Source organism: Mauremys mutica, chromosome 18 (genome assembly GCF_020497125.1).
Source record: "Mauremys mutica isolate MM-2020 ecotype Southern chromosome 18, ASM2049712v1, whole genome shotgun sequence".
In the NCBI taxonomy this organism is placed as follows: Eukaryota; Metazoa; Chordata; order Testudines; family Geoemydidae; genus Mauremys; species Mauremys mutica.
Window position 1 is genome coordinate 10694222 of NC_059089.1, and position 26774 is coordinate 10720995.

At 42.4% G+C, this 26774-nt stretch overlaps 1 protein-coding gene across 9 annotated transcripts in view; it reads left to right on the forward strand.

Moving 5' to 3' along the window:
- EHMT1 (euchromatic histone lysine methyltransferase 1) overlaps positions 1–26774 on the forward strand; it is a 162250-nt gene that overhangs the window by 39084 nt on the left and 96392 nt on the right. Inside the window, exon 1 of one of the 9 annotated variants that reach the window (XM_044992506.1) lies at positions 13286–13415. The exons of 4 other annotated variants lie outside the window; for them this stretch is intronic. Coding sequence is in view for 3 of the 5 variants with exons in the window: in XM_044992516.1 (XP_044848451.1) it covers positions 22762–22809 (48 nt within the window). In the remaining 2 variants the exon portion in view is untranslated. Of the gene's footprint in view, positions 1–13285; positions 13416–22751; positions 22810–26774 lie in introns of those variants that run through there. 4 more of the 9 variants (XM_044992511.1, XM_044992516.1, XM_044992501.1 and 1 more) reach the window with 4 other exon arrangements.

Here is a 26774-nt window from a genome sequence, read left to right on the forward strand (position 1 = left end):
ATCTGCTCTGCTGAAGGCCAGGTTAGTTCTGGTAGCATGGAACCTTTGCACTTTTCATTTGTGCTCTGTGTAAGGTGCCATTTCTAAGGTGCTGCCTTTTGCTTGCATGCTGCTGTTGTTGGAAATAATTCCCTTTTCATGTGTTACTTCAGAAGCAGGTAAGGCCACGAATTGCAAAGTCAGTTGATATATATATATATTTTTAATTGCCTGTGGTAAGTCCCACCAAGTCTTTCTCTCTTTAATGCAGCAGAATTAAGGCAACACTTCTTCATTTTGAGTGTCGAAGTAGGTAGGCAAAGAGAGCCATGAAATGCAGCTTACAAACCACAGTGCCTTGGGATACATTCATAATGTATAGTATGGAGAAAAGATTAGAGCTGGGTGGATTTGTTGCGTAGCATTTTGGGGACTGTTTTCCAGAGTTCAATAAGAGTTTTGTTTATTATTTTCTTTTTTACAGATAGAAATGCGGGTAACCGTGGTAAATAGGCCCATTTTTTTTAAAAAGTGTCTTTATTTTGGATTTTTTGCCTTGGTTTTCAGATGGCGTTGTATTAAAATGGGCATCTCGGTGAAAGGTCTGTGCAGTTTCTTAAATAGCATTGTGTTGCCATTGCCTCGTGTGTGTGTGTAGCATTCACACCCCATCAGTTGAATATGTGATCACTCTGACTTAAAAGGGGCACTGTTTAAGGTCAATAGGCCCATAACTCGATCAATTTTTTTTCTCTCTCTCTCTCTCCTTCTGTCTTAAAACTCCACGTAATTCTTTCTATTTGAGGGTTTGGATTAAAATAAATAATGAGTGCAATTTCCATTTTTTTTTTAATTTAAAAATTGGCATCAGTAGCCTAGTTCTCATGAGCAACCCTACAATAACAAATCAGGTTGCTAAGTCATAATGCTGAAAAATCAATTAGTGGGTTGTTGGTTTTTTTTGGATAAATATAAGGCACCCGACGATGGCATCACTCTAGATTTTTCAGTAAAATGTACAATAATAAACCAGCATGCAAGGAAGGGTGGGGAAGGAAGCCAGCTTCAGGAGGGAAATAGGTGTCAAAGGATTCTTCTTGGTGACTGTGAAATGCACCCGAGCAGTGGGCTTTGGAGCACTGATGCTTTCCTGTGATAGGTTCTGCAGGGGTGCTGGCTGAAATTCATCCCTCCCATCTCCCCTTTTTCTCCTGCATACCACACAAACCACAATTAATTGGGCTTTGTGCTGGGAATGCCGCTGGGGACGGGGTAGGGTATACTGCATAACTGCATACCAGTCTGCAGACTGGTAAGTGGTCACAGTCTATCCATGCCCCAAGGTGGGAGTTCTTGTTACTGTATCCAAGTGCCAATCCAGCAGTCCCTCTGTTCCAGCCTAATCAGGTTTGCTGGAGACCCCCCCAAACATGGAGCTGGCTCCTGCAAACTGCTGGCTTACTTTGCTCCAGCCCAGCAAACCACTTTAAGCATGTGAACAGTCCTTCCTAAAGTGCTTTGCTTGACTGGGGTCCGAGGGCTCTGCACCTGGCAGGATTGAGCCCACGGTGCATAGGGGATAAGGATACAGACACATTCTGCATGGCCATTCTGCCTCCTCCCCCCCCCAGTGACAGTGACAGTGATAGGCTTAGGTGCTGTCTAGTACAGGCCTTTTGTACCTGGGTGCTCTTCACCTTTTCAGAGTAAATCTGGATGCTGGAGTGTTTAATTCGAAGGCGTAGGCACTGTCTTCTGGAATCTTTAGTCTACAGTGGGATACTGACAGTGCCTGTGCCCAAGAGTAAAAACATCTGATGTCAGAGGTAGGGGCTGTGACCTAGCAGAGAATCCAGACAAATATAAATGAACAGGAACCCTGTATTTCCAAAGATTCTGCTTTACAAAGGTTTTTTTGAGGGGAGATTTTAATTCCAAAATTTATTTCCTCCACCGATTTTTTTAGGGAAATTTTCCAGCATAGTTACAGCAAGATAATTATTCTGCCACAGTTATATTGGGATAAATCCTGGCTTTTTAAGTGGAGTAATTATACTGGAATAAAGTCACTTTAATTCCAGAATAGTGTGTCCACATGTATATAATGGGATAATTATTCTGGTATAACTAGCCCTTACTAGTGGCTGTTCCATCACTCAAAAGGTAAAAGGTTGGAAGAGCTTCAAAAAAGCCAGGAGCCCTTCCCCCTATTCCGGGTCTACTGTTTGGACACTTAACCAGGAAGAAGATCTGTGTCTAAACCTAGATTAAATTCGAGAAAGGAGTGTTCTTTGGAATCCTGTACATACAATGAGAGTGGGACATAGGTCCGAGTAAGCTGGGCTTCCTCCTCACTGGCTGGCCCAGGGGAGTGTGTGTATGTGTTTTGTGGTTTGAATTTTACAGTTTCTGAGACCAGGACAGGGGATTTGGCAGAGTTTTCAAGCAAGCTCACCTGTTTTTGGAGGATAGCAGCTGTCAATTAACTCTGCTGCCTAGACACCTTCATCCCCTGCATTTTGAGGACTAGCAGGATCTGTGCTCCAACTACCATCTGAAGGGGTCCATAGGAAAAGGATTAGAAATGGGGGGTGGTGTCATTGGGAGAGCAGGGAAAAAGAGGAGAAAGAAAACATTGAAGGTAAAAATAGGGGAAGAGAGACCAGATCAGAAGAAGAAAAACTTGGCATAGAGGATGAAGAAGGAGAGAAATGCACTGAAACATTTAAGGGGATGAACAATTATAGACAAAGTAGTGGAAGAGAGAGCCCAGATGTTAAAAAAAAGACTGAAGAAAAGACACCTACAGATACAGACAGAAAGGTGGAGAATGGATGAAAAGGGGAAAGGATTTTGGAGGGGAAGAAGCAAGACCTAGTAACTTTCCCCTATGTTATGTAACAAGATGTTTGCTTTATCCATCATGTGAACCTGTGATTAAATGGTGATTTGGCTGTTGAAAAAATAAATCTGAAAATTGTGCTAGCATTGGACTGAGAGGGATGACCATGCCCTTCCCCCAACCTGACCCCCCGTGGAGGCAGTAGATTCCCCTCATTTAAGACACTACAGCTGGCTGAGTAATGTCTTGATGCTTAGAGGCCCTGATAAAGCATGTGAATGGCCATGTGGAAAGAGAGGTTAGGAGGATTATACTCTGTGCTAGTGAAAACGTATTCTGTGTAACTCATGCTTCCTAAGGCATGGCAATAGCCTGTCTGCCTTGTTGTTCTCAAACACTGTAAAATGACTATCACAGTCTTAGGCTCTGTCTTGACTGCTAAAAGAGGTACTTTTTTCCAATCAAGATAGCCATTTCACCACTGCTATCTTAATGTGAGATCCTAGTGGAGACAAGGTATAGGTAGGTTTGACCTCAGTGTAGGTCAACACTATACATGCAACCTGGGGTTCACCTCAACTAGAAACATCAAGGTAAAAACTACAGTGCCTTCTCTCCATTAGGATTTTCTATCAAGCTGGCTATCTCAAGTGAGCCATTTCAACCTCAAACACGCACCTCTTTTTTTGCAGTGAAGACAGAGACGCAATTTAAAAACGTTTCCCCTCTCCGAAGGTGGCCCTGTTTTCAATGAATGTAACATTTAAAGGAGATTTTGGGAACCAGGCAGTGTGAGAATTGTTTTCGGAAATGAAGCGTGCCCTTGATAAGCACTACGAGGTAGGTTGCGATGAAAATGGCTGTCTGGGTAGAGTACCTAATGGAACAGTCTCCTTTGCCAAAGCTTTAGCGATCATGCTTCTCAATGCATTCTGTAAATGGGACAGAGAACCTGCTTTAATATTTTGCATGGCAAGATGTGGAATATCAGTGCATGGGCTGACATCGAATCATAGAAATGTGCGACTGGAAGGGACCTCAAGAGGCCATCAAGTCCAGTCCCCTGGGCTGAGGCAGGACCAAGTAAACCTAGACCATCCCAGACAGCTGTTTGTCTAACTTGCTCTTAAAAACCTCCAGTGACCAGGATTCAGCAACTTTAAATCCATCATGATCCTTATGGAGCACTGTTTGGATGTAGATTTATAAGCGAAGTGACAGCGGCTATTTTCCCTTCCTTTTCCTCAAATAGAGTGAGACACGCCTAGATTTAAGCATAACTGAGTGAACGGTAGCATTGCGGGGGACAAAAGAAATGGCTGCAACAGAAATAAAAACGTGCTAGAAACGAAGGAGTGAAAAATCCACTGGACTCTCTCATTTGTTTAGCATGCGCACAAGTGTCCACTTTCCACAATTTAGAGCTGAACAGAATGTCTGATTTAATAGCATCCCTCACTGCAGAGAGAGTTCTGCTTTATGAAGATGTGGCATTAGCATTTCACTACAGACTGGGGCATTGGTATTATACTGACGCAGGGATAAATAGAGGGTTTTATGTACTTTTATTATTTATGACTGTGAGCCATGTTTCTTTTGTTTTCCGTTTGTATGTTGGGATGGATGAAGGCTGCCTGATGAAGGCTGTCTTGATTCATGACATCCATTCCAGTCTCTCTGGAATGAGGCATATTTAGATTAGGTATGGAATATGCAGAACTGAACTAGGATTCCAGCAAAGCTTTAGTCACTCCAGAATGGATGGAGAGCATTGAACATTTTCTGAAATGACAGGCCTCTTAGAGTGCCTTAAAACTGATCTTTCAGACTATTCCTTCCAAAGGGGTTTTAAAAAAAAAAAATCTGGAGCTCCAGGCATGTCAGTTCACTGACCTGTAAATATTCACCCTTGTAGGTTTCACACCAACAGCTGAGGCACGTCAGGAAGGGGGAATATCAAAAATCCTAGCAGAGTAATGGCAATGCCAAAGGGATTTTCCCATTATAACCATGTGAGTTTATATATCAGAGGGGTAGCCGAGTTAGTCTGGATCTGTAAAAAGTGACAAAGAGTCCTGTGGCACCTTATAGACTAACAGACGTATTGGAGCATAAGCTTTCGTGGGTGAATACCCACTTCGTCAGACACATGTGGTGGAAATTTCCAGAGGCAGGTATAAATATGCAGGCAAGAATCAGTAGAGTTTATATAGTTGTTATCGTGATGTGCCCGAATGGGCCTCTCCCCTAAAAGGGAGAGAAAGGGAAAATGCTACTCAGCAATCCCTCCCACAACCACACAATGATTCCCTACAAGCAGTCAAGGTTTAAGATATATTTGCATTTAGATCATATATTTGCTTATGCTTAAACCCCAATCCTGCAGAGAGATGGATGTGGGCAGACATCTCTGAGGAGCCCTGTTGACTTTGATTAAAGCTCCAGGTGGGCTCCGGGATCTGACTCCATGATTTTCTTTTGCAGGCTCAGGGCCTTATTTAAGGTCTGTAGTATTTGGGCTTTTCACTCATGAAGTGGAATGGTACAAAGTATACACAGAAAAGAATGAAAAAGAGTATTTTACTTCTACAAAGGTGTTTCACTATGCACCACATTTTGCCAACCCTATACTGAGTGGTGTCTTACTATGCAAGTTATCCCATAGATTTCAGTAGGACCATTGTGGAGGAAAGTACTGAGTAAGTGAGGGTGGCAGGATCGACCCTTGTTTTCTTGTGTGTTTCCCATGTTGGTGATGCTCGCTAGTGACAGCTAAAGACACCAGGGGCTCAAGAAAGGAGCTAAATAATGTTTGCAAGGTGATCTACCAGTATTTAGCTTGACATTAACCTGTTTGGGGAAAGATCACCACACAGACTGTACCGAAGCTTAATAAATGTGCCATGGTAACGCTGTATAAAACGCAAACCTCACTGCACTGACGAGGCTTCTGGGTTGAATGTTTTCTACTGCTGACTGTAGGAATAGGATGGCTGGTCCTGGGAATCTTTCTGACTGGCTAAATCCTACCCTCATAGGGGTAAGTGAGGACAAGATTTAACCCCCAAAGTACAAGAGTGATTAGCTCAAAGGCCTGCAGGGATAAATTGATCAAAGCCATTCAGTCAACTGAGTCTGAAATATCCTCACTAAGGGCTAGTTCTGGTTTTCTGGACAAGATCAAGTGAGCACATACTGGGAATGATCCAGCTACTAATAAGCCTCATGTGAAACTGCAGAGCTTTCCCGTACCAAGTGGGAAATGTTACCCAGCTGCGGGGGGAGAGCAAGCTGACTTGAGTTTATTTAATTGAGGCCTGAATGATCAGATGGTTGATGTCACCTGTGAGTAGGTTCCCTGTCATAAAAGATCTTGAGTCTGATTCTGCATTGCCCATGCACACTGTGTGGTCACACTTATGCAAAGGGGGTGTAAAATGCTACTGAGTTAGAATAGCAGTGTTTTACTGGTGTAAATGACTGCACAAGGTGCAGGAAAACAGAGGATCAGGCCCCTTGTTCCAAAGAGCAGCCGTACCCTCGATGCAGGATTGTACTGCAAGGCCAGAACCCGATACCGAGTTGTAAAGCTCAGCACTTGGAGAGCTAGTCTGAGCTACTACAAAACATTGAAACGTTGAGCCCTGGGCCTTTGCATTTTTCTTGCCCAGTGAGAGTAGGGGAAAGAGAAGTTTTTGTTGCTAGACTAAGTTCATCCCATTGTAACTCCTTTGACTTCGTTGGATTTACACCAAGGCCAGATATGAGCTACTGTGTCTGCGAGAAAGCAAAGAATAGCAGAGAGGCTGGATTGCTGAATTGAAAACATTTCAAAAGCAAATCGCCACTTTGCCTAGCCCAGGCCTCTGAAAGCTCCGAATAACGCTACTAATACTTTGCATTTATCTAGCACCTTCTGTCTGAAGGTCTCAAAGCCAGTCCAGATGTTAACAAATAAAGCCTCACATCTTCCTGGGCAGTAGGTGCGTAGTATTATTTCCTGCCTGGGAAACCTGAAGCACTGACAGCTTGAGAGGCCAGTTTTGAAAATATTGATCTAATTCAGGTGCCTCTGCTTTTTGGGTGCTCGGTCTAAGTCTTGAGGCCTGAGTTTAAGAGGTGCTGAACACTTGCAGCTTCCGTAAGTGCCAATCAGAGCAATAGGTGCTCAGCGCTTCTGAAAATCAGGCCTAAGGTGTCCAAAGTTGGGCATCCAGCAGCAATGACCGCTTTTGAAAACAGGGTTACAGTTGACTTTGGCCAAGATCAGACAGCTAGCCTGTGGCAGACTGAGGCCTTGTCTACATTATGGGGGAAGATCGAGCTAAGTTATGCAAATTCAGCTAAGTGAATAACATAGCTGAAGTCAACGTACTTGGATCTACTTACTGCGGGTCCACCCTACGCGATGTCGACTGCAGACGGTCTCCCATCGACTCCCCTTGCGCTTCTCGTTCAGGTGGAGTACAGAAGTCGACAGGAGAGTGATCTAGACCTGCTAAATCGACCACTAATGCACCAATCGCCGTGCATTGGACCCGCGGTAAGTGTAGACAAGCCCTCAGGAACAGAAACTACTTCCCATTCTCATCTTTTTCTGCCATGACAAAGGCTTATTCTTATAGAATTTTCTTACGGAAGATGAATGTTGGGCCTTTGTCATGGCAAATTGTGGAACATATTTAAATAGGGTGGTTAAATAGGTCAGTACACCAAATGCCATGGCTGCCTTTCCTCATTTAAATTAGTGTTCATACATCTCCAGGAACACGAGTGGCCCCAAGCATTCATTCTTTGTTACTTAGGTATTTGCAAGCAGCACGTGTTGGGGCACTAACAAGGGTGCAGAAAAAAGGGAGAATGGGAGGCAATATTTAAATCTGTTAAGAAGCAAGTGGTCTGACCCGATAGTTTTACATATACTGTTATTGCCATATTACATTGTTACCTAAAAAATTGGCAAATGTTTATCTGTACAAACCACATGATGTAGCAACTCCTGCTGTCAGCTGTCTGACCATATTCTGTGTCCCTGCCACTCCAGCAAAGAAATAATTAAATACTTTTCAGTACACGTGGTTTTTCTGAGCTTGTTGCTGGTGGTGGCTAACTTCTTGAAGAGTGACCTCTTGTGACACTGGCCAGTTGGTGTACTGGTGTCACAGATTCTAAAACAGCAGGATGCAGTCTGGTTTAAATACAAAGAAGTGCACCGATTTAAAAGTTAAAGTTTTTGTTTAAATACATTTTTTGTACGATTTTTCCCCACCAACTAAAAGTTATTTTTGGGGAGGGGAATATATAAAGAAAAAATAATATAGCTGCCACTTCTGTTTGGTACTATTTATGCTTGTTTTAAAATAGTTGAGGCTGGGATTTTTAAAGGAGTTAGATGCCCACATCCCATTGAATTTTGAAGTCAGACCCAAAGTATCTCACATTTGGAAACCAAAAGCAGTGGCCTAAATTTTGGCTAAAGTGGCATGCCCAGGGTGACACAGTGAATCAGTGGCAGGGCCTGGAGTAGAATCTAGGTCTCTGAAGACCCATCTTCATGCTCAGTACACTAAACTAAGAGCTTGTCTATACCACCCTGCAGGGATGTGAATAGCAGAGCGTCCCAGAGTGCTGAACTACGACACCCCCATGTTGATGCTAGGAGCATGAACTAAAAGGTTCCTAGGTTGCATTAACATAACCCTGTTTTGAAGAGGTTTTTGTTAATGTGACTAGGAATGTTTTAGTTCATGCTCCCAGCATCCACATAGGGGTGTTACCGTTCAGCACTGTGGGGAGCTCAGCTATTCACACCCCCAAAGCCCAAACTGTAGGGTAGTATAGACGTAGCCTAAGGCCACTTTTCAAACTTTTGGCCTTTGCCTCTCTGTGCCTCAGTTTTTCCATCTATAAAATGGGTAAATTTCATTATCTCCACCTTTTATACAGCATTTCGGGATTTAGAGATGAAAAGTGCTAAGTATTTTTATTATTTGTAGTAATAAAATTAAGCAGATGATAATTTTTCCTTATAGCCAGTTCTAGGTGATTTTAAATGCTCTTTTGGGTATTTAATCTGTCTTTATAGCTGAGACACACAGATAACTAGGGATGGGAAATGGTCAAAGCCTCCAAGAACATCTACATTGGTTTGGACAAATCTAGTATTATAACAATAAGCTGCAGGAGGTGAAGACGTACATTTGTGGGTGGTTGGCTGGAGAATTTGCCTTTGGGAATACAGTATTTCAGGCTGGGCTATGATTGGAAAATTGCATTAAACCCGTTAAATGCCATTCACTGTCTGTTGAAAAGTCACAGTGGATTTGCTTTTAAGACAGGGCTTCATGCTCTAACATGGTGGTTCTCAACCAAGGGTTCGCGTACCCCTGGGGGGTACGGCAGAGATCTTCCAGGGGTACATCAACTCATCTAGAGATTTGCCTAATTTTACAACAGGCTACAGAAAAAGCACTAGCAAAGTCAGTACAGACTAAAATTTCATACAGACAGTGACTTGTTTATACTGCTCTATCTGTCATGCTGATTTTGGCACGGGTGTTTTTATTAAAGTCATGGACAGGATGTGGGCAATGAACAATAAAATCATGGAAACATACACAGGGCTGGCATTGGGGGTAGCAAGCAGGGCAATTGTCCGGGGCCTCACGCCACAGGGGACCCTTGCAAAGCTAAGTTACGGGTGGTGAGGCTCGGGTTTCGGCTTCACAAGTGAAAAACAGGCTCAGGTATCCCTCTGAAAGGTAAGTGCAATATTTATATTCCAGTCACTTTATTTTATAATGATATGGTAAAACTGAGTCAGCAATTTTCCAGTAATAGTGAGCTGTGACACTTCTGTGCTTTTGAGGTCTGATTTTGTAAGCAAGTAGTTTTTAAGTGAGGTGAAACTTGGGGTGTGCAAGTCAAGTCAGACTCCTGAAAGGGGCACAGGAGTCTGGAAGGGTTGGGAACCACTGATCTAAGGCAGTTTCCCTTGACACATGCAAGTTTTTAATGTCATATTTTACCCTTCAGGCTACTGCTGTGAGCATGTTCCAGTGGGTCACAGGGTCGTTCCATCAGTAAATTGGCATTTTCAAGCAGAAGGCCTCTTCTAAAACCCTCTGATGGATAAGAGCTGAAGGCCTGATTTTTAAAAGTTTCCAAGCACCCTCGTTGCAGATTAACCTTTGGACAGAGCACTTTTGAAAATTAGGTGCTCGATGGCGTGGAGGTCTCAGTGCTTTGCTCTCCATTTGCAAGAAAGAAATGCAGTTTTGCTAGATATTGGTGATGTGGCCGCATTCTGTGGGTCTATTATCTATGTATAACAATAAGTCATCAGTTATGAGGACTTGAAGGTGGTTTGCTTTGTTTTTGTAAATCACGTAAAGGGAAACACTTAGCTTTTACCATTAAAAGACAATTTAAATAGGACAGAGGTTTGTTTATATGTTGCGTCCCTTTTCCCTTCTCCGTAGCTTGCCTGGTTTCTTGGGTATCTCATTCTGTATTTGGAAAGTGCCTATACCACACTGCGGGTTGCATTCAGAATAACAATATGAGGTATGCCGGGACCAGTTCTCCTCTCACATCAGTATCTCCATTGATTTCATTGCTGTTGCTTGTGATTTACCCACATGTAAGGGAGAGCAGAATCGGGCCCATGTCAACTCAAGCAGATATTGCAAGCTGGCCTTGCGGCCCAGCTTGTTTTAAGATGAACTCTGTGCTGATTTAGTCTTCAGAAGAATATGTTTAAGGAGCCATCACTTTATTTGCTCTTTTATGTGTGTTCATTTGACGTCCTGCGTCCTGATTTTCAAGCCCCCGGCAACTCCAAACGAAGTCAGTGGGAGCTGCAGGTGCTCAGCACCTCTGCAGATCAGGCTCTAGATCACTCAGCACTAATACTTAATGTGTCTTCCTTGTTGCCCTCCTTCCTGTCCACGCAAAAAGGTTGTGTGTCATCACCAGAGGATTTATAGCCTTCAGCTCGAGGACCTTTTGGTGTGAACAGCCCTATGAGAAGAGTTATGTCTGTGAGGAAAGACAGCCTTTGCACATAAACCCTAATGCATGCCCTTGGCCTGAAGTTTTGGAGATAAAACTAACAAAACAAATCTGGGAAAGGTTACTGTTTCTACTGGACATGTTGCCTCTCTTCAGTCTGTGTTGATGGCAGGTGTATTTTGAACTGTGCTAACATACCTTGTGGAACTGTGTTAAGGGTTTCCCACTTAGTCTGCTCATCCACTGGAAACAGAGGACCTAGTCTAGAGTAAGCGATTGAATCTTGATTTCCTTTCTTTCTTTCCCCACCACTTCCCAGGGAAACAAAGCAAATGCCTTGGGCAGATAGCTACTGAAAAGGGGGTTTTATATAGTTGCAAGCCAGTCTGTCCCTTTAATGAACAGTTGGCTTGCTGCACTGACTATTGATAGTTCTGTAAGAACCTTGATGGTATGTGAAGCAGCTTCCATTCATTTTTATCAACAAGAGTTGCAGGTACATCTTCCTTAGATAGATATATATATATTAAAAGGCAATGCTTACAAATTGGTCTTTGTTTCCAAGGAAACAAACCTGACATGCTTGAGCTGCGCTAGTTGCAAATGCTTACATTTAGCAGACATGCCACAGGATCATATGGTCTGCATATTATTTTTAAATTACCTTCAATTTAAAGGTAAAGAGGGGAGGAGGAGGATGGAATTCATCAGCAGACTATGCCAATTTGTGCTTAATGAAAACCTATATAATATCTTAGATTTACCTGTTATGGTGTAAGGAGAACACTGTCCTGCATTGAAAATGATGGACTTACTACACATTCCCATAAAGAAAGTGTCATGGGGCCAAATGGCTACTTCAGTTTGTGAGTATGGGTGATGTAATTAAATGTTTTGGGAGAACTAAAGGCTTGAGTGGACACAAACACACACTTTTTACATAGTAAATTTATCATGGGTCACTTTACCAAATGTGTTTATACTCTGAAAAAATACTCTGGTGAAATGCATCTAACTGATGCTCTGCTCCAAAGGATGTGTCAAAAGTGAATGTCATTGCTTTGAGAGTGAACAGGAAGCCATCATCAGCACTTTATTACCCCCAAAATAATTTGGTTAAAGCTAAAAACCACTAGTTGGCTGTAGAGTGCTAATTTGAATTTGTGTGTGTGTGTATCTATATAAATTGTGAATTCATTGCATACCAAATGTAAGCTACATGCGAGAAATGTCCACCTGGCACGTGAGTATGCTGTAGATAGACGAAAATGAGACATTTTATTTGGTTTATTGCATTAAATATATTTTAGTCCCCTTTTTATCATTTGGGTGGCTCTAACTGCCTCCTTGGAAATTTAGCTTAGAAAAAGATGCACTCTCCTGACCCAACTACCAGCTAAGCTAGTCCAGGGTTTCTGTGAAATGCTGTGTTGTGAATATCAGGTTGTTCTTCGAGGGCCCAAAATATTTGCATCGAAGCGGACACTGTACGTGAACTAAAGAAGTGTTAGTCATGGGGTGCATAGAAAACCCGTGTCAAATAGTGGTGTGCATGGACAATTACCTGATTTCCGTGTCCAGAGGTTTTTTGGCTAACACCCAAGACTTTGTAGGGGCTAATGGCTAGTTTTGTGCCCATTCCTGCAAACCATACAACTAGTTACTCATACAACTAGTTTTTCCTTATGTAAGTAGTCCTATTGAACTAATGGGACTACTCACGTCAGTAAGGAGTAAAGGTTTGCAGGCGAAAGTTCGTAGTTTTCACAAGAAGAGTAGTTCACAAGATGCAGTGTGCCAGTGAAAAATGCCCGCTGGGCTTCAATATTCAGTGACTTTGCCTATTTTGTAATTTGTAAAGCAGTTTGGAGGGAAAAAATATTCTATGTATTTTGATGAATTAGTGTTGAAAAATGAATTGAGGGTTGACTGGACAACAACAAATATCCTTGTTTGGTTTCTTAAAAAGTAATTGCGTGTTGCAATTTTCTTTTCACATCATGCATTGTAACTTTCCTTTGGAATAGTTTTCCAGGTAATATAGAATAAATTAAGGTAGATTTAGCTTTAAGATGAAAAGCACTATTTGCATAGTGCACTCAAAGCATCAGTTTAAGTCTGCTGTAAATGCATTTTTTAATGACTTCTGATGAAAATGTTCTCATCTGTGAAAGGCCTATGGTGAAAATATGCTGGTTTCAGTGTCTCTGTTAAATGCTACTTTTTGCATAAGGCTTGCCAGAGACAAGATGTTCTCCTTGCTTTTGTTCTAAAATAACGCTTGACAACTGAAAATGCAGCCTGCATTCCACATATTGAAAGATTAACCTTGATGACATAGTGGATGGAAACAGTGAGGTTGACTGGATCATGATGAATCCTGCACCTTTTTTTGCTAATGACACTTCCTTATGCTTACATTTCATTAAAGCTCTGAAATGGCTGAAGATGCCTTTACTGAGCATGCTCCAGGGTTGAAGCTGCACCCATAGAGTGAGATGGATTTGTGGCTGAAGGAGTTATAGGCCTGAAGTCAGGATCTGGAAGGAAACAGCAGCTCTCTTCAGACAGAACCACAGAGGTAGGGGAATTCTGGAAATTTAATTCACATGCCATGGGGCTTCCGTAGGGATTCTGACTTGGGAGTAAATAGACCAGATGAAGTGGTTCTTGAGGAAAGTGTTGGAATTGATTCAAAAGCAGCATAGTTAACCACTCACATAAGATGGCTTCAAACTGCTTCCTGCTGATCAGAGTGGAGGATTTTAAAATAATGACCTTTACTGACTTGCAAACCTATATAAAGAAAGAACCTGTCTAATGTTAGGGTTATGACATAAAGCAACAACAGGCAGGCCACTCGGAGACAGAGCTGGCAGCGAAGGCTTTGGATTTGTCTGATTGTGCCTTCATGTTGGAGAACATGTGATCACGCTCAGTGTAGGATTGTGGTAACTCAGTTGTTAATTATTATTATTTGTAACACTGAAAAGGAACAGATCTACATTTCAGTTTGAATCCAAAGCTGTTTGGGGTTATAGGAGTGCAAAGGAATGTAAAACTAACTCCCTTTTTTATTTTGCATTCCAATGATTATAAACAAATTAAACTCCATGAAATCAATTGTCTTTCTAATTTTGCAAGAAGTGGGAAAATATATATTTTGTTCCTTGGCCGACATGGTGATTTATGCTAGTTGTCAGCCTGGAGTCAACAGGGTTTAGTTGGCAAGTAAGTTTGAAGGGAAGAACAGCAATCTGTTATCTGGGTTGGGTTGGGTTTTTGCATTGGGTGTGCAGTTGTTAGCTTTTTCCATGGAATTTTTAATCACCAGCTGACTGGTGCAGTAGAAGGAGGTGATTGACTTCAGTTGGTATACTAGCAAGCCACATGGTATAGTGCTAATAAAACATTTACATTGGCTGTTGGTGTTTGTTGTAGGGAGGTGTAATGACAGGCTTAGTGTAGAGAAAGGGGGAAGTTTGGTGATTATAGAAACATCTAGTCAGTGCTGAGATACTCTATATACTCTATGGGGAACATCATATTGGCTGTCCAAATTCATATCAGTCTGGTTCTAAAAAAAAGTTACAAATGAGGGTATCGTATTTAGAGCAGTATGGAGAATGGAGCTTTGGAATTACTGTATGAAGTTAGTGCATTTGGCTTTTTTCATTAACAGAAGTCTCTGATTACAGTCCATCTTTAGACTACATCCAGTAAAGTAGTTTGACTCTTTAGGACAACTCTGGTTGTTCCTCACAATGTACTTTAATGTGTAAATGTTTAAGAGTGAAACCTGCAGGTTTTGATTTTATTGCTTAGTTCCAGATGATTGCCTTACACGGTTAGATCAATCTGTTGAGTGATGAGTCAGTTTATGGCCTAAATTAACTTGCATATTTATTGCCCAAACCTGCATTTCTTGCACATCCAATTCTCCCATTGCCTTTGCTGAGAGTTGTCGGAGCACAAGGAAGGGGTGATGCAATAGTTAAATAACTTGTTTGATTTAGCAACTTTGTAGTAAGTTTGGTGTCAGTTTTAAAGTGCCTTTCAGAAGGTCTGTCCTGCGCTTCAGACATCTATGCTACATGTCTGGATGTATAGCATGTCTCATTATAATAGGTGATGGTGTGCTAATAGTGGAGAAACGTATAAGGAAAAAATAAGTGTGTGTACGAAATATATGCACTGGGACAATGCAGTTTATAAGCATTGCTTTCATTTTCATTGGCTCATATGTGGAATATATTTATAGCTTTTCATGATTGATCTCATTGGCTTCTAACCCCTCCCTCCACTGAGTTTCTGGTGTTGAGAAAATTGGGGCTGAAATTATCATGTATGGTCAAGTCTCCTGGAGGAGGAAGTTTGACTTAGTAGTTTCAGAGGCTAAGGCTCATGTGACACTTTCCTACTGTGTTTGTGTGATAGCCTTAAAGGTCCACTGCCACCTCATGGCAATCGCTGAAAAGCAATCCTTTTAGAGACAACTGAGTGTACACATCAGGCTTTCTGTATTTCTCTCCCCTTATTGCTAGTGATATTTGCATGAAGACAGGATCTTTGCTGTTAAGAGTTCATTTCCTCCTCCTCTCCCTCGCACAAATTCATTATGTCAACCGAATCACTTACAGAGCCATCACGTGCTATTGCAACCAGAGGTTGATGATTTTGGGGAATTAATAAAAGCAACATGAACAGATGAATCCCAAAGATTGTATTTTCATGTGGCTGTCTGTCCCTAATGCTACAAAATTAGGTGGGAGGTCAGGAGAGGGAAATACAAGAACATAGGAAATTTAGAAGCAGAATTGTCTCTAAAATGATCTTCAGCATTTCAATGGAGCTGCAGCAAAAGTCAGAGTGAATGGAAGCAGCCATCTTTACTGCCTGCTTCACTGACATAAGGCTATGATCATGACTAGTATGACTTTGCTCTGTGGATCCACTGAAATGTCTCTGATCCCTGCCACGTCTCCCCTCCCAAAGAGAAATAACAATACTTTTCTTTGCTGAGCACATGGTTACTGTGGTTAAAGCAATAAGCTGGATCTCTGTTCTTGAAGGTGAAGTATGCATGATGCATTCGGTACCCTGGCAAAGGTTTATTTGTACAGTACAAACTTCCTGTGTGCAGAAGCTAAATGAAGGGGAAAAGTGGAAGTTTTGGATTTCCAAAATAGAAATGTTGATTGCCAAGTAACTGCATGTTAAAGCTGAAGGAATTTGTAAATTAGGATTGTTAGGAATACAGTATGTTCTAAATTACACCCTGTCTGCCCATTATAAATTTAACCTTTTAGTTCTAGGGTTGTTATATTTATTGAGATATTCTGCACATTCTTATAAAAACACAGGAGCATCTTCCAAAGAGCTTGTATCTCACCAGCCATCATCACAGCATATGTTTTCATAGCATTCTCCATAGAAAGTCAAGGGGCATTTTTACACTTCAGAATGGCTAACAGCAGCATCAAACTTGTTGAGATTTTGGCTTTAAAACCTTTGAACACACCCAGCTTTCAGAATATGGGGTGGAATGTGATCGCAGGAGCATAATTCACTAGCTGACCTCTCAGAATATTATCGAATTATGGTTCCTGCGAGGTGCTGAGTGAGCATTCAGCACCTTTTACGCCCATTCGAATCAATGGGAGCTGAGGGATCCAGCCTTCTGTTTAGGACATAATTCCCCTAAATAATCGTGGAGGGAGGTGTGGTGGAACTGATGAGCAGTTTTTTTAGCAATGGAAAAGTAAACGAGGGTTCCAAGAGACACGCTCTCATTTCTAGGGAAAGTTACTCTCTTAAGATCGCCTCTTTGTCATACTTTTAAGGTAGCTTCAGAGAAGACAGAAAAGCAACTTCATTTCTGGGTACAAGTGAAGTATGAATTGGAGAGGGTGGCAAAATATTGCTCGTCTTACAGAAGGAAAAACCTCCCTTTTCCTCCCACTTTTTTTTCCTTTGTGAAAATGACATAGATAATGGTGTAAATTAAGCAAAAGCCTCTTAGGAACCATGTATCCTTTGTGAAGGAAGGTGGTTGTTCTGCTGTCTTTCTCTTTAAAATGTGAGGTTCTAAAAGGATATTCAAATTCTGAATCTCAGAATGGAGGCCAGAGAGCCAGGAGTTTAAAAATAAGATTCCTGTTGTTTTATGAGCCCCTGGGTAGAACACGTTTTTAAAAAGAAACAAGTGATATGCTGTCCCTGACAAAGACAATCCACACTAGAGAGAGTTTGATGGTGAAATTTCTAGGTATTCTTGGGTTAATTCAAGGAGAGGGGGAAGGGGGAAAATCTTACTTGGAAACAAATGACTGTTTTGTTTCATTTATGTGTGAATTCATTCAACTAACATCCATTTTAGAGAAGGATTTGATTTTCCTGAGGGGCGGATGGAAAGGAAAGGTCAATTCAACTTTGTTTTTACATGTGTAAAGTCACTGAATAGTTAAATTGTTCAACCATCTTCTCATCTGAAATGTCAGTAGTTTTCTGCTTCAATCTGTGTGTGAGAGAGAGAGCGAGCGAGGGGGAGAGAGAGATGCAAAAGATGGCTCCTCTTAATGTCTTGCAAGATCTGTCTAGAAAGAGGTTGTGTCTGTGCACTGCCTGGCTTCCATGAAATGGCTGCAGTTTCCACAACACTGAGAGAGGCTGAAAGGAAATGGCCTCCTCTCTGAGCATGCTTACTGTGGCATAGGAACCTGTAGAGGGAGTTAGGTCATGTGGCCTGAGCAGGACGGTTGTTCATGTGGACCAAGAAAGAAACAGAGCAAGAAGCACTGTCTGTAGCTTCTATCAAATACCAAGCACCTTAAAACAACAGTGCAGCTTTGCCCTGGGCATCAAACTATAACATGATAGCGTTTGGGTCTGTCGGGACACAGTTAAACTCCAGAGCTGCGAACAAGACTGTTACTTAACTTCACTCGTAGGTATTGTAACTGATTATCTCAATGTGACTTGCAGCATTCCATTGAACGTTAGTTCCAAAAGAAGAAAAATTTTTCTCCTGAGACATGATGCACACAACAGTGTTACTTTAGGATATTGGCCTATCGATGCCAGTGTGTTGCAGCTTATGGTATGTGCAGTGTTTTAAGGGCAGCTTAGAAGCTATTTTTTTCCTCTTTTGCTTTCATAAACGTAAAGGACTTGACCATTACCTCACCAACCAATACACAAATAATCTTGATCCTTTTATATAGTGTCATTGTGACGTTGTGAAATGTTCCTGGTAAGATGCTAATTGATTGCTTTGCTTGAGTTTTTAGTGTAATTGCTGAAACGTCCCACTATGTTGTTTGAGGATCATCAGTGTTTAGTGCTTTGGAGGAGATGCTTTCAAAATGGAGGGGAGATTTGAAAAGCAAATTGGAGTCTGCATTAACTTCTGTTTTCAGTGTCTTTTTAACCTTAGCAGCGAAAACACTTCTAGCATTGAGATGCTGTAAGACGTACTGTATTAGTGAACCTACTGAAAGAACGAATACTGTAGCATGCTTTTGTATCATTTTTTTAGCTTCCTCTGAAAATGTGTTTTGACTAAGTTAGCTCATTGACTTTGCATTTGTAATGAATTTCTCTGTATCCATTCCCACATTTTTAATGTTAGTTTTGTAAGATCATGCCATAAAGAAGTATAGAGGAAACATTAGACCTATTTTAAAGCCATCTTTGGTTAGAACTACAGTAATCTTTTGTAACATTTCTGTCTGAATTGTCAGGGTTGTTTTGTTTTGTCTTAAATAGGTTACCGTTACAACTTCCAGTGATTGATAGAAAGGCCAGAAAAAAAATCCCATTATATATGTATTACAATTTAAAGCTGAATCAGACAAAAATCCAGTGGGTGAAAGTGATATCCTTGCTTTATTCTGTCATCTCAGGTTTTCTTTCTTTATCAATTTTATCCCCTCAGCTTAGACTGGTGTACTTTAACCATTTGGTAGTTAAACTTGTCTGAAGTGCTTGAACAGAGGAAAGTAATATTGTCTTAGTTGATGCAGCACTATGGAAGATTCCTGCTGTTGTTTAACCATTACAACTTTTCAAACATGTACTATATGTGGGGAACGGTGCAATAAATACTTGGTTTAGAGCAAATTGAGACTGTTTTATTGTCCCAAGCTGAAAACATAAAAGATCGTGACAGTCACTTGCATTGTTATGGACACTAAGGGTATGTCTACACTACGAAATTAGGTTGATTTTATAGAAGTCGATTTTTAGAAATCAATTTTATACAGTTGATTGTGTGTGTCCTCACTAAGTGCATTAAGTCGGCAGAGTGCATCCTCACTACGGTGGCTAGCATCAACTCACGGAGCGGTGCACTGTGGGTAGCTATCCCACAGTTCCCGCAGTCTCCGCTGCCCCTTGGAATTCTGGGTTAAGCTCCCAATGCCCAATGGGGCAAAAACATTGTCACGGGTGGTTTTGGGTACATGTCGTCAGTCTCCCCTCCCTCCCTCCATGAAAGCAACTGCAGACAATCATTTTGCACCTTTTTGCCTGGGTTACTCGTGCAGACGCCATAGCACAGCAAGCATGGAGCCTGCTCAGCTCACCGCTGCTTTTGTGAGCATTGTAAACACCTTGCACATTGTATTGCAGTATGTGCAGAACCTGGCTAAGAGACGGCAGCACAAGGATGATTGTGAGGAGGACATGGACACAGATGTTCCTGAAAACACGGGATGTGGCAAGTGGGACATTATGGCGGCAAGGGGGCTGGTTAATACAGTGCAACACCGGTTCTGGGCCCGGCAAACAAGCACAGGCTGGTGGGACCGCATAGTGTTGCAGGAATGGGATGATTCCCAGTGGCTGTGAAACTTTCGCATGCGTAAGGCTATTTTCCTGGAACTCTGTGAGTTGCTTTCCCCCACCCTGAAGCGCAGGAATACCAAGATGAGAGCTGCCCTGACAGTTGAGAAGCGAGTGGCGATAGCCCTGTGGAAGCTTGCAACGCCTGACTGCTACCGGTCAATCAAGAATCAGTTTGGAGTGGGCAAATCTACTGTGGAGGCTGCTGTGATTCAAGTAGCCAATGCAATCACTGATGATCTGCTATCAAGGGGTAGTGACTCTGGGAAATGTGCAGGTCATAGTGGATGGCTTTGCTGCAATGGGTTTCCCTAACTGTGGTGGGGTAATAGACGGAATGCACATCCCTTTCTTGGGACCGGACCACCTTGGCAGCCAGTACATAAACCGCAAGGGGTACTTCTCAATGATGCTGCAAGCACTGGTGGATCACAAGGGACATTTCACCGACATCAACGTGGGATGGCCGGGAAAGGTGCATGATGCTCGCGTCTTTAGGAACTCTGGGCCCTTTGAGTAGCTGCAAGAAGGGACTTACTTCCCAGACCAGAACATTACTGTTGGGGATGTTGAAATGCCAATAGTTACCCTTGGAGACCCAGCCTACCCCTTGTTCCCATGGCTCATGAAGCCATACACAGGCAGCCTGGACAGTAGTAAGGAGCAGTTCAACTATAGGTTGAGCAAGTGCAGAATGGTGGTAGAATGTGCCTTTGGACATTTAAAAGCTCGCTGGTGCTGTTTGCTGACTAGGTTAGACTGCAGCGCAACCAATATTCCCATTGTTATTACTGCTTGCTGTGTGCTCCATAATATCTGTGAGAGTAAGGGGGAGACATTTATGGTGGGGTGGGAGGTTGAGGCAAATCTCCTGGCTGCCAATTTTGAACAGCCAGACACCAGGGCGACTAGAAGAGCACAGGTAGGCGTGCTGCGCATCAGATAGGCTTTGAAAACCAGTTTCACGACTGGCCAGGCTATGGTGTGACAGTTGTGTGTGTTTCTCCTTGATGCAAACCCACCCCCTTTGTTGATTTTAGTTCCCTGTAAGCCAACCACCCTCCCCCCTTCGATCACAGCTGGCAAAGGAAATAAAGTCACTATTGTTTTGAAACCATGCATTCTTTATTAATTAAAAAAAAAAAGGGAGGTAACTGATAAGGTAGCCCGGGTGGGGGAGGGGAGGAGAGAAGGAGAAGGATTCACCGCTTGCCTTCTGCACATTGTCGTCCTCCTCTTCCTCTTCCACAAAATCCTCCTCCGTGTTGCGTGAGACTCCCCCCTTGCAGGTGTCCACGGACAGTGGTGGGGTAGTGGTAGGGTCCCTCCCAGAATGCCATGCAGCTGATCATAGAAGCGGCATGTATGGGGCTCTGACCCAGAGCGACCGTTTGCCTCCTTTGTCTTTTGGTAGCCTTGCCTGAGCTCCTTGACTTTCACGCGGCACTGCTGTGTGTCCCTGTTGTAACCGCTGTCCATCATGCCCTGTGTGATTTTTGTACATATATTAGCATTTCTTCTTTTTGATCGAGTTCTGCCTGCACAGATTCTTTTCCCCATACAGCAATCAGATCCAGTGTCTCCCATTCGCTCCATGCTGGAGCTTGTTTGCGATTCTGGGGGGACTGCATGGTCACCTGTGCTGCTTAGCTCACCACGCTGACCAAACAGGAAATGAAATTCAGAAGTTTTCGGGGCTTTTCCTGTGTACTTGGATAGTGCGTCAGAGTTGAAAGCGCTGTCCAGAGCGGTCACATTGGAGCACTCTGGGATAGCTCCCGGAGGCCAATAACATCAATTTCCCAGATTTGACCCAGCAAGGTCAATTTTAGCATTACGCCCCTCACCAGGGAGGAGTACAGAAGTCAATTTTAAGAGCCCTTTAGGTCGACGGAACGGGATTGCTTGACCTAACGCGGTTAAATTCGACCTAACCCTGTAGTGTAGACCAGGGCTAAGAGAGGAAAGAAGGGGAATCTTGTCAGATATGGGTTCATAGCTCAATGTGAAAACTAGAATTTAGTACACTTGATTCTCATGCAATGAGGAAAATAAAATCATTGGACATTTCAGTATCTCGCTATGGATTTTTAAGGTCTGACACAGGCAAGGTTTTCCTCTTCATCTCAGTCCATTGTGATGCAATAAGTTGAATGAGCATTTGTTTTAATCTTGAGAGAAAAGTCTTCAGTCCTAGTTGATGGGAGAGCTGTATTTTTCCATATTCAAGAACTAACCGGAGACATTATATTCGAAATAAGAATTTCCCTTCCTTCTCTCCTCTCCCCTGACCTTCCCTACCCCTCCCTTCTCTGTGGGAGGTTTTCCTGAGAAGTATTAAACACAGAAACCCCCCCATTTTGCATTATGATAAATATGTCACTTCTTGCATTTTAATCCAGTCCAGCTGATCTCTGTTTACAGATGTTCCTGCAAGTTGCTCAGGCAGTTTGACTGGGAGCTTTAGCAGATATGGGGATTGCCAAGAGTTTGTGCTTAATTGTTAAATGGACAGAGACAAACTACTTGTGATGTTGAAGCTAAAATTTCTTATTTTATCTTGCTAGCTGAGCTAGTTGTAGCATACGTATCTCAAGTTCACTTTCATTTGGATACTGTAAATTTACCAGTTAACCCATGTGCATTTAGCCTGGCATTCAGAGGGTGCATAGTTTATTACACAGACTATAATTATCAGGAGTGTCTTCAATTTTAAATGCTAATATGCAGCATCTCCTTTTGGAGGCAAGAGCTACTCTTGAAGGCCACTGAAACAGACCACATTATTGCATGGTTTTAAAAGGTTTTTTCAGGCTAGTGATCAGTCTTAGGCGTGGCATTATGTCAGAATGCTGACAGATTATCTTTATTAACTGTGTATTGTACCAGGACAGAGGCAGTATCCCTGTGATGCCTGAGATAATAGTTGTTCCAATGGAAGCCCTGAAGTGTGCAGGTTCTCTGTGAAATGGCTGCAGCTTGGAGTGAGCAGTGAAATGGTCTCCACTGGGCATGCTCACTCTGTAGAGGGAGCTTTTATCACATGAGCAGAAACTGAATCACTGTTCATGAGGATCTGGAATATGCAACTCTTTGAGTCTTCATCAAAAGAAGACAACAGATGTCTGCAGGTACAGTAACTTCTAGTGTCCATGCTCCATGTGTCATAAATAGCAGATTCCCTCAGGTTGTGTCCGCAGACAGACTGTTGTCAGGTAGTAAAGGAGAAACCTTTGAGAGGAGGAAGACAGTTAAGATAATCATGGCTGGATTTTTTTATTTATTTTTTGCCCTATGCAAGGAAGAACAGCACAGCAGAAATATATTACATATTGATGCAGCGTGCAGGGCAATGTGTAGGGGGCTTCATTCAAAGGAGGAGATTTAGAGAGTAACCTGCTCAGAAGCTTGCTTTGCATACTTTCTGACTTTTTTCTGATGAATGTTTTGTTCAATAGACTGTTGTACACAATTCTGGGTCTTAAGTTATATGTGGCGAAGGACGCTTGCGCACTCAGATTCTGCAAATTCAGTGAGTTTTTCACTTATCTAATTTGTTGGGGAGTTCTTTGGGGTTTTTTTTTTAGCATGGATTCTCTCTTTCGAATGTGTGGTTTTATATTGAACTCTTCCCCCTATTTCATATAAGTGAGAGGAGAAAACTCTGGAGTCTTTAAACTGTTCGAAGGCTGATCTTTCAAAGACAAAGGAGAGGGCCTGCAGCCACATTTCACCAGCTTGCTAGAAACATTTTGACAGTCTTGGCTTATGTCAAGGAAGCCTACAGTTTTGCTTTTGGGGTGGTAGGAGGATGAAGATTGTATTTTATTGAGGGGGAAAGAATCCTTTTTCAATAACCTGCAGTCCAGATCAGGGAATGATTGAACCATTGATATTTCATCTTATTTTATGACAAAAGGCTCATGCTGGCAGATGATTGAAAATGTTGACTAAAATCCTCACACCTAGTTCTGCCATGTATCTTTTTTGTTTACATTGTGTATAAAGAGCCTTGTGGTCTAGTTTACCATGGACAAAAAGGAGGACATTCAGCGTATGGGGATATACTCCATCCTTGACCTTCAGTGTTGTCCCTTGATTGTTGCAGAACTTCCAGAATTGATATTACCAACCCCTGCTGGTATGTAAAATCTAGGCCTGTAAAATCTGCTTAATGTTACTTCCCACACACACACGTGTGTGTGTGTACATGCACACACATTCTAACTAAGAAGAAAAAGTGAAAATACCATCCTAAAGAAATCTGTCCTACAAATGTAGGGGAAATGACACCCTGTAACACCCTGCTCCAAATGCCTGTTGTTTATGCGATACTCTGAAAATGTTCCTAAGAATGTCATTTTTCCTCTTTTGAATGCATATTGAGAGCCTGCGTATTAAAGCTGTTGGGGAAGAGACAAGCAAGGTTTCTTTTCCAAAGATAGTACTAAGAAAAAGCAAATTCCCTGCCTCAAAGCGAGTGATAATTTGCAGTCCAGAAAGAATGTGTTTTGGGTTGCAAGTAGGCTTGCGATAGAAATGCTGAGATAACGTTGACTGACTGTGGTGCTAAGAGTGCTCCTATGTTATCATGGCCATGATGATATCGGCGTGATGGAATATTCCTAAGCATTTTAGGCAGTCTGGCATTGCAGACTGAAACCTTGCAAATGCTTTCAAAAGGTGAAGCTGAAATGCCCATCCTGTAACCTTTTGTTCTGTTTTAAAATTCTGGGTCAGTTTTCAGCGGTGTTAGGGTTAATAGCCATACACCTGTTTGTTTTTCGGTCGTTTTTCCCTGTCATATGAAACTGAGCATTATGCTAGTTTATGTAGTTACAGTACACCTGGCCTAAACCAGCCTTCCAAAAACGTCGTGAAAATTTACTAGCCCAGGCCCACTATCTATTTGCCTGCCTTTGCCATAGTTATTCTGGAGAGAAAAATGATATTGAACTTGCCCTCAAAATTATTTTTCACTCTTCCCAAGCAAATGGGTGAGTCGAATTTTTGCTAGTCTAATCTATATAAATCTATGTAGCTTCCTGTGGATGAGTCAGAAATGTAGCTGATGTTTAGTTACGTGAGGAAAGTCAGGACTTGCTGTAGGATTCAGCTGATTTTATATATAAAACAGTCACATGCCAATATTCAGAGGTGATCTGCGGACAGGTGCTCTTACTTCCACTGGAGTTGGGAGTGCTCAGCACCTCTGCAGATCAGGCCCTTGGTGATCAAAATAAGACTTCCAGCTTACCTTGGCCTGATACCTGACGGTGCTCAGTATCTTGAAGGACTGGGCTTGCGGTGCAGAGGTGCTGTTTGTATCTGGGCATCGCATGGAACATCTTTATTGCATGGAACATGAACATCCGGGCTGGATGTATGGCAACTGGTATGCTGCAAGAGTCCCAATGCCAGTGTGACCTCTCTTGTACGGCACCATCTCCTAATGAAAAAGGATTGCATGCGTCTCTGTACCGTGGCAGGGAAATATTTCATTCAAATAAACAAGGCGTTTAAGACCCTCTGCCATTGTGACTAGCAGGTTTGTAAGGGGGAGGAGGGAGATATGGTTTGACATCAGGTGCCTTTTATTGTTTGTTTTTTTCTTAAACAATTCTTCCCTTCCATCTCTTCTCCTGATACTTGCAAGGGTCAAGGAACTAGTGTGGAGACGTCTATTCAACCAGGAATCGGAGCATAACTTTGCCTTGCCATTAAAGACTAAAGGCTTGAAGCACTTAAAAATACGTGCTAACTGCTGTAGGGCTTTGAAGGAGCTTGTGTTCTTCCTATGCAATCTACTGTCAATGCCCTTCCAGGCAATTCTCAAACTTACAGCTCTTAATATCATTTTCAGAGGTCCTTTCTGTTACTGTACATTTTAAAGAGGCTTGAAATCAACTCCCCTTCACAAAGGAGAACCTGGAAGTTGTAATGTGATCTTCCCTAAGTCCCATTTCCCTCTTCCCTCTGTTATGAACCTGCCTCCCCCCCCTTTTTACTTGAACTTCACTTCTTGTTCTAGCACTCCGGATCTTCTTGTGGTGTGCTAGACCGTCTGATTTGTCTCTGGCTATGCTGAGGTGGTGTTGGGGTGGGGGTGAGGGCAGAGGGGGCGAGGAGGAATGGGAAGGTACACTCCCTATGTAATAATGCATGCCAGAACGTACAGTAGTCAGTAAAGCAGCAGGAGTGAGACATACACACACAGTATAAGCTAACAGGAATGTGTAAAAAACCACCTTGATAGCAGGATAACTTTTGAATGCTCTAGGAGCCAGACTGAGCTGTTTAAATAGTTCCTCCCCCCTCCTCTCATCCAAGGCGATTCATTTCCCCTTCAAATTCCACCATAGAGGTGGAAGATGGCGGGGGTGGGGGGAAGGTGTCCGAGAAGTCTCACATGCAAACGTTCCCTGAGTCGCTGCCATACTGTGTGTCTGAGCAGTAGAATGCCTCGTGCAAAGGAAGCATTTAACAAATTGTCCTTGTTCCAAGGATGAGGAAATTTAGGGCTCTTCTGGCATTTGCTCTTCACAACTCGAAGCTGCTTTCACTTGTAAAGTATGGGGTTAGGCATAAAAGGAGAGAGAGAGAACTGGAACACGGAGTAACTTTATTAGCCTTGCAAGGCTTTTCATGGAGCTCTTGGTGTTAAATGAGGAACTTTTCCCCCCTCCTCCTTCGTTTTCCTGTGTGCCTGTGAAAATATTCTGCTTTGCATTTAAAGGGAAAAACTGTATTTGCTGGGATGAAGCCAACTTATTTATTCAAGGGAAATACCATCTTCCCAACCCTTTCTCTGTCAGAGGATGGCACGGTGGGTTGAATATTAGATTTCTAGGTGACATCGAGGTATGGTTGTGATTTGAAGAAGCTAAAATCATGGCTGGCATTTTCCCTTGAAGCCCTAGATGTCTATCTCCCTCCCCCTCACCGCCCCCAAAAAGGGTTAACTCTTTCCTGCTAGATTGAACTCTTACAGCAGGTGGATTTTGACCTACAACAAACAAACAAAAACCCCACAGCGTTAGAATTTGCAGTTTCCAGTGTTTATAATTCTCCTCCCCAGATTGGATTTTTATTGCAT